Consider the following 8,092-nt stretch of genomic DNA (forward strand, 5'->3'; position numbering starts at 1 on the left):
TGTAGGGCGAGCTAAATGGCCGAGCATGGCTGTGGCCACGCGCGAACCGAGAGCAGGGCATAGCCCCTGCGTTGGTTCCTCTTAAGCTCTTCTCCATACCCACCCCACTCGTTGTAGGAGCTGGAAGCGATCAAAGCTCGAGTCAGGGAGATGGAGGAAGAAGCTGAGAAGCTAAAGGAGCTACAGAACGAGGTAGAGAAGCAGATGAATATGAGCCCACCTCCAGGCAATGGTGAGTAACTGGCGGTTGCACGCGGAGCCCGGGTCGTCATGTAGTGCGGGAGATGTGGGATTAGACGCCTCGGACCCAAGTGCTGTTTGTCTGAGCGATTACTGGGCAGGTGCCGCGGTCGTAGTCCGTTGTGTGTTCCTCTGACCTTCGTGAGACAGAGCCTGTATTTTGGTGATGGTAGTCTTGTGCTTCCCTTTGTCCCTGTTAAAAATGTGTTGCTCTTTGTTCTTGGTCTACCTCTACCCTCTGTGAGAGGATGCCTGCTGATATTTGACCTTCGAGCCCTGTAATTTTTCCTTCAGTTGGAGACCCTCTAGTTAGGACCCCTAAAAGAAACTGCTTGGCTGCCAAGGGCTTCCTCTTTAATCTAGAAATATCGAGTCTTGGCCCACTTAATTTTGTTCCCTTTCAAGGCATTTCAACCAAAGCTATTGAGTGGAGACTTGATTTGGGGGTGGGGAGATTCCTATGTTGTTTTCTAAGAAAGTATTAATCCTTGATTTGTCAAACATTTTAGCGAGCATTTACCATGTGCTAGGCACTGTTCTAAGGAATGAGGACAGCAAGGAACAGGAAAAAAAATCTTTACTTTCACTCAGCTAATAGTAAGGGATGGTGACAGACATGCTTATATTGGTCAGGTAGAAAAACAAGGGTGGTGTTTGTTTGTTTGTTTTTTCTGTCTTTGTTCTGTTTTCTTTTTTCTTCAAAGCTGGCCCTGTGATTATGTCCATTGAGGAGAAGATGGAAGCTGATGCCCGTTCCATCTATGTTGGCAATGTATGTACTAGGACTCTGGGGTTTGGGGAAAGTTCTTGTTAGGGAAACTTATTAGTCTTAAAAGGAACATTTCTAGGATAAGCGGTAGTTTTGGTTATGGAGAGAGGGTTGGTAGATAAAAGGTAACGGAACGATTTAGCAAAGACTGGGATTGGAAGAACTAGATTTGATATACCTAGGAGTATAGATAGCCCAGACCAAAGGCCAGGCAGTTGTACCTTTTGAGTCAGGAGTTTGCCCAGTATCTGTTACATGTCCCCACTTTCCTCAGGTTGACTATGGTGCAACAGCAGAAGAGCTGGAAGCACACTTTCATGGCTGTGGTTCAGTCAATCGTGTTACCATACTCTGTGACAAATTTAGTGGCCATCCTAAAGGGTAAGTAGAGGACTATTTTAGTGTGTTCTGTTGCTAATAACAAAAACATCTGAATCCAAATACTATGTAAAAAATAGAGATTTATTCAGTGTAGGGTTTGGAGACCCAGGGATTCTCTTTGTTGGTTGAGGGGACTTTCTTGCTGAGGTAATATGGCAAAGCATAGGAGTGCGTGCAGAGCAAGAGTTTGTTTCCCTCCGTGTTCATATAAACCCTTCAGCATGCAGCTGTGCAGGGCCATCACCCTGATGTCTAAGCACTTTCCAGAGGCCCACTGTTCAGTGCCATAATCAGATTCATTCTTAACCGACCCAACACCATTGGAATGGGTCGTCAAATTTTAACACATGAATTTGAGGGACATTTAACACATGAATTGAGGGGGAATTGAGTATATTCAGTTCATCATAGGGAGTAAATTGAGATCATTTTAATCAGATTAAGAATAGGTAAATTATGGGACCAGCAGATGGCGTAATGGCTACATTGCTGGACTCCCAATGTAGTCTACCACGGTTCAAGTCCCAGGCACAGTGGCTTAAACTCAGCGCTGGGCACATGTGCATGCATTCCCAAGATCCCGAGAGGAGAATGGAGAAGGGATTGTGGTATGGCCGTCCCTCCTGGGAGGTGATTTCTCGCTTTCTGTCTGTGTCTTGTCTTTCTGACGAACACATGTACCCTATAGCAAAAACCTCTCAAAAAAAAAAAGTAAGTTATATTCTATGTTGTATAGTAAATTATTTGCTGTAGAAACAGGTGGTTTTTGTCTTGTATTTATTAGGTGTTATACATATATACCTTTGGGAACCAGACAGATAACAAAAAGGAAATTTAGGTGTGAATGGAAAAACAAGCTAGGAGAGAGCTTCTATTTCTAGCTTCTGTTTGGCCCCCCCTGGTTATGACTTTATGGAAATCTAGACCCTGTATGTCCTGTTTTATAGCTTTCCACAGTGCCTGAAATCTTCCATTTATTAAATTTTGATAATTAAAAATGTAAATACATTATACCCAAAGAAATCATGCCTATAGTTGGATTTGACCTATGAGCTATTTGCATTTTCAGAAATAGACAATTACTCTTTTCAGGTTTGCGTATATAGAGTTCTCAGACAAAGAGTCAGTGAGGACATCCCTGGCCTTAGATGAATCCTTGTTTAGAGGAAGACAAATCAAGGTAAGCTCTGTTTCTGTTGTTATTCTGGTTCTTTGTAAACTTACCTGATTGACTGGCTTTTTGTTGTATGTCCCTTGCAGGTGATCCCAAAACGAACCAACAGACCAGGCATCAGTACAACAGACCGAGGTTTCCCACGAGCCCGCTACCGTGCCCGGACCACCAATTACAACAGCTCCCGCTCTCGATTCTACAGTGGTTTTAACAGCAGGCCCCGGGGTCGTGTCTACAGGTCAGGATAGATGGGCTGCTCCTCTCCCCCACCTCCCCACTAGCCCTATATGCTTCCTTCTCTCCTTATCTGAGGCACCTCCCTTCCGTCCCCTCCCCTTGGTCTCCAGGGACTTGGTCTCCTGCCTGTGCAGGGTGAGGAAGATAGTTGCAGGCCAGCCCAGGAGGCCAGTCTCTTTTCTTGGAGCAGGAATTGGTGATAAGGGCTGAATCTCATCTTCTGTTCTGAGAGATGCTTCCTCTCCTAGTCTTTTCTTCCCTTCAGTGGCAGCAAAGCTGTTTATAGAGAAAGCCATGAAGAACAGGACCTCAGGGCATTGAAAGCATGGCTTGGATATTTACTACTATTCCTAGAGTTAGGGAGAGGTTGAAGTTCGAACCTCTTTTGGAAGAATACCAGAGACTGGTTGATCCTCCCATCAGCCATGTGGGAGGATTTTGAGATACTTACCTTGCATGTGAGCCAGTCTTTTGTAAGGTAAACTTTTTCACTGGGCCTGGCGTGGTGCCCTTGCTATTACTCTGCTCTACTTTTGTCTTTGTATTTAGATAAGACATAAACTTTTTTTTGAGAGTTTTTTTGCGTGCTCTTGCCAGACAGAGACACAGAAAGCGAGAAATCACCCCCCCGGGGATGGCCGTGCCGCAATCCCTTCCAGACAAACTTTTTAAGATCTACTTATCTGCTCCCGGGAGTTAGGGGGGATCTATTGGCGAGGGCCTAAAGTTTAAGAGCTATGGAGAACTGATAATGGTTCCTTTTCTTGCCCCTGTATTCAGGATACACTTCTTTATTGCCTTTATTAGGCATCATATTCTGTTCATCACCATTACCACCCACAGTCCCCCCACAACTGGCAGATGTGTCAGTTTCTGGGATTTAGGGGTCAATTTTAGGACACTTCTTTTCCCCTGCTTCCCTTCACAGTAACCTGGGGCAAGGGTCCACGGGGAGGGACTTGTACTGAACAACCTAGTGATCATGTTAACACCTAACTCTCCTTCTTTCTTCCAGGGGCCGGGCTAGAGCGACATCATGGTATTCCCCTTACTAAAAAAAGTGTGTATTAGGAGGAGAGAGAGGAAAAAAAGGAAAGAAGGAAAAAAAAAAAAAGAATTAAAAAAAAAAAAGAAAAACAGAAGATGACCTTGATGGAAAAAAAAAATATTTTTTAAAAAAAAAAGATATACTGTGGAAGGGGGGAGAATCCCATAACTAACTGCTGAGGAGGGACCTGCTTTGGGAGTAGGGGAAGGCCCAGGGAGTGGGGCAGGGGGCTGCTTATTCACTGGGGATTCGTCATGGACACGTCTCAACTGCGCAAGCTGTTCCCCACGTTTCCCTGCCCCACTTCACTCCCTTGGGGGCTGCTCAAGGGTAGGTGGGCATGGGTGGTAGGGCATCTCACAGCCCCCTCCTGCCTGCTTCTGTCCTGCCAGGTCTCCCACCTACCCCACCCCTCTTTGCCAGCTCCCTGCCCCTCCAGATTGGCTGGTGATCTATTTTGTTTCCTTTGTGTTTCTTTTTCTGTTTTGAGTGTCTTTCTTTGCAGGTTTCTGTAGCCGGAAGATCTCCGTTCCGCTCCCAGCGGCTCCAGTGTAAATTCCCCTTCCCCTTGGGGAAATGCACTACCTTGTTTTGGGGGTTTTGGGGTGTTTTTTGTTTTTCAGTTTTTTGTTTTGTTTTGTTTTGTTTTTCCTTTGCTTTTTTTCCCTTTTATTTGGAGGGAATGGGAGGAAGTGGAAACAGGGAGGTGGGAGGTGGATTTTGTTTATTTTTTTTTTTAGCTCATTTCCAGGGGTGGGAATTTTTTTTTAAATATGTGTCATGAATAAAGTTGTTTTTGAAAATAAAAAAAAATGTTGGGCCTTTTGGGTGTAATGATTATTTTGTCTGTCTACTGTACTCTTAGATAGTAGATGATTTACTGCTACTTTGTAGAAGTGTACTGGTGGTGTGGAGGGAGAATTCTCACTTGTGAATTGAGTAGGAATTAAACTGTATCTAGCAGGAACGTTACGTATTCAGTTGAGGATGATGGGTTTTCTCGCTAGTGTGTGACTGGTTGGCTTTTGAAAGGTAAATGAACGTGGGAAAGAACCAGATTAGACTGATCTGATAGCAGTTGGTATGTGCTCCTGATGCAACTTGCATGCAAGTGAAACTATCCACACTAGTAGTCACAGGTTCTTAGATAGGGATATGGGTTACCTTTCCTGTCTTTGCTACCCCAAGGTGGACTCAAGTAATGCAAAATTTACCTCATAAAGATAGTTACGTAACTTAGAGGTTTACTCCAGCCATGCCTAGTGACCTCTTGCTGTATTCAGCTAACTTGTTTAGGATCAGATCATTCCTTTAGTAACTTTTACAGACCAGCAGATGGTGTAATGGTTATGTTGCTGAACTTCCACGTAGTCGTCTGGTTTGAGTCCCAGACACTGCAGCTTAGAACTCATGCTGGGCATGTGTGCATTCCCAAGATCCCAAGAGGAGAATGGAGGAGCAGGGGTTGGGATGTGACCATCCCTTCTAGGGGGTGATTTCTCACTTTCTCCAGCCAAGTGCAGGCACTCAATAGCAAAAAACTTTACATCTGGCTTTTACTGTTTTTATTGTATTTGTATTTAAGTTGTGTTGGGTAGTTACTTGGTCATCTTAACCTTTGTTTCTCCATTTTACACTCTAATGTCAGATTGGTCTTAAAGTATTTGGGGTACTGTAGTGTGGCTAAAGGCACTAGACTCACATGGCCGACTAGTTCGAGTCCTGGACCTGGTGACTTGCTTTCATACTTCTGTTTCTGGTCAAATTTGAAAATGATAGTAAATAAAACTAAATACTTTGGCATTTTGTATTTTTTTGTTTTTGTTTTTATGAGAGATTGCTTTCAGGGGTGTGTGTTCACTGGAGAGAGAGACAGAGAAATCACTCCCCAGGGAGTTGGCCATGCTGCAATCCTTTTTCCTCCATTCTGCTCTTGGGATTTTGGGCAAACATGCACATGGACCTGGTGTGTTTCAAGCATTCTGCTCTTGGGATTTTGGGCAAACATGTACATGGGCCTGCTGTTTTTCAAGCCTCTGGGTCCAGGACTTGAACCATGGTCAGCCATGTGGGAATCCAATGACATAACCCTTATGCCATCTGCTGGTCCTGATAAAATAATACTATTAAGTATTTGGGTACTACTGTAATATTCCCATGCTCAAGCACTCATGTTCCTATGGGATTTTTAAATATATCAACTTCTGCACACTCCCATGTTCCTGTTTAATTCTCAGAATATTTTGCTCATGAGTGCCTCTGACCTGAATGCTCTTTCCTTCAAAAATCTTAGGGGCTGGCAAATGGCATGGTGGTTAAGGGTGCTGGATTCCCACATGACCACCATGGTTCGAGTTCCAGACCTGGTGGCTTGCTTTCTCATTTTCCTTTTCTTTCTCTCTCTCTCTCTCTCTCTCTCTCTCTCTCTCTCTCTCACACACACACACACACATACACACTGTCCCTCTCTGGTCAAATTACCAGGGGGGCCAGCAGGTGGCATGGCAGTTAAGGGCACTGGACTCCCAAATGGCCTACTGTGGTTTGAGTCACATACCTGGTGGCTTGCTTTCTCACTTCCCTTTTCTCTCTCTGCTCAGATTAAAAATAATAGTAACAGCAAGTTAAATGTAAAAAAAAAAAAATCTTAGGTTAAAAGAATGACTATCTTGTTTAAGTGAAAACTTACACTTCTTGAGGTGTCTTTTTTTTTTTTTTTTTAAGAATTACTTAATTTTATTTATTCATTTGTTTTCATTTGATCAAAGGGAGACAGAGGAAAAATGAGAAAGCAAATCATCAGGCCTAGGACGAACCATGCCTGGCCATGTGGGAGTGTCCAGTGCCTTAACCCCACCACACCACCTGCTGGCCCCTCAAGGTGCCTTTGATTGTGAATTCTCAGGTCAGTGTTGACCATTACACTACCTACTAGTGTCTGATTAGGTAGGCATTTGAGACTATCCTTTCTCCTAACTAGATTCTCTGGCTAGTTTTATCAGTGTGAAGATTTCTACAGAGGCTGATTAGGGAGAGGCTGGGGGAGTGTTCAATTTTTTTTTTTTTTAAAGAGGTTTTTGTCTTAGGACACTTGCTGGTGGAGAGAGACAGAGATGAGAAGAAAAGTGAAAAATCACCCCCTAGAGGGGATGGGCACACCACAATCCTATTCCTTCTCTTCCCAGGATCTTGGGCATGCACACACACTTGTCTGGTGTGAATTTCAAGCCACTGGCACTGAGACACAACCACAATCAGCTATGTGGGGGTCCAGCGACATGACATAACCACTACGCCATCTGCTGTACCTGAAGTGTTTAATGCTAACTTGTTACTGGGAGGACGTGAAACATCTGTAGTGGCTTGATGCTGTTAGTGCTGGGAAGGACTCATCTATCCACTAGGGGGCAGTAAATGGCTAGCCTAAAAATATGTCTACCAATTGAGAGTGGGTGTTTTGACTTGTTTTTAATTTTCAGTTAAAATAGTTCTGTTCCGGCCAGCCAGGTGGCATGTTAAGGCAGCTGGATCCCACATGGTTGACTGTGGATGAAACAGCTCAAAAAATATGCTGAGTGCTGAGTATACATCTTATTTTCTTGGGTCTCCCAAGAGGAGAATGGAGAAGGAATTACCATGTGGTCATTACCCCCCAGCCCAGGGGGTGCTTTCTCACTCCACTCCTACCTTCTACCACTCCTACCTTCTATGAGCATACGGCTCCTACAGCAAATTAAAAAGAAAAATATCCTACTGTATCTTGTTCATTTTCATCTCTCCATTCCTACTTTAGGTTTTTTTTTTTTTTTTTTTTTTTTTTCTCTCTCCAGGGTTTGTGTGCTTGCCGGAGGGAGATAGAAAGGAAAAATGAGATCACTCCCATGGGGAATGCCACACCACGGTTTCTTCTCCATTCTCTCAGGATGTTGGATATGCGCACACATATACCCGTGTGCTGTTCAAGTCACCAGGTCTGGGACTGAAACCTCACAGTTGGTCATGTGGGAATCTAGCTGCCTTAACCACCCTGCCACCTACTTTATTTTCTTGTATAGCTCATGCTGTTCCCTGTAGCCTGCTGTACCCATCCCAACCTCTTACTGAAATCACACACATCCTTTAAAGTGGAAACCAGATACCGCGGTCATGAAGCCTTTGTCGACTCATTCAAATTAAACACTCATGTGCTCAGGATAGATCTTTTTTTTTTTTCTTTTTTTGGAGAGGTTTTTTTGCTATAGGG

General features: G+C 43.9%; 1 protein-coding gene across 2 annotated transcripts in view; it reads left to right on the forward strand.

Annotated features, from left to right (window-relative positions):
- LOC102481490 (bcl-2-like protein 2) overlaps nt 1-4,076 on the forward strand; it is a 19,366-nt gene extending 15,290 nt beyond the window's left edge. The window contains exons 4-9 of one of the 2 annotated variants that reach the window (XM_027770309.1): nt 118-232; nt 948-1,012; nt 1,284-1,390; nt 2,483-2,570; nt 2,651-2,802; nt 3,817-4,076. In XM_027770309.1, coding sequence (XP_027626110.1) covers nt 118-232; nt 948-1,012; nt 1,284-1,390; nt 2,483-2,570; nt 2,651-2,802; nt 3,817-3,856 — 567 coding nt within the window. In that variant the 3' untranslated portion in view covers nt 3,857-4,076. Of the gene's footprint in view, nt 1-117; nt 233-944; nt 1,013-1,283; nt 1,391-2,482; nt 2,571-2,650; nt 2,803-3,816 lie in introns of both variants that reach the window. The other variant, XM_014586286.2, reaches the window with a different exon arrangement.
- The last annotated feature ends 4,016 nt before the right edge of the window (nt 4,077-8,092 follow it).

The sequence above is a fragment of the Tupaia chinensis genome, unplaced genomic scaffold (genome assembly GCF_000334495.1).
Source record: "Tupaia chinensis unplaced genomic scaffold, TupChi_1.0 Scaffold000126_2, whole genome shotgun sequence".
Classification (NCBI taxonomy): domain Eukaryota; kingdom Metazoa; phylum Chordata; class Mammalia; order Scandentia; family Tupaiidae; genus Tupaia; species Tupaia belangeri.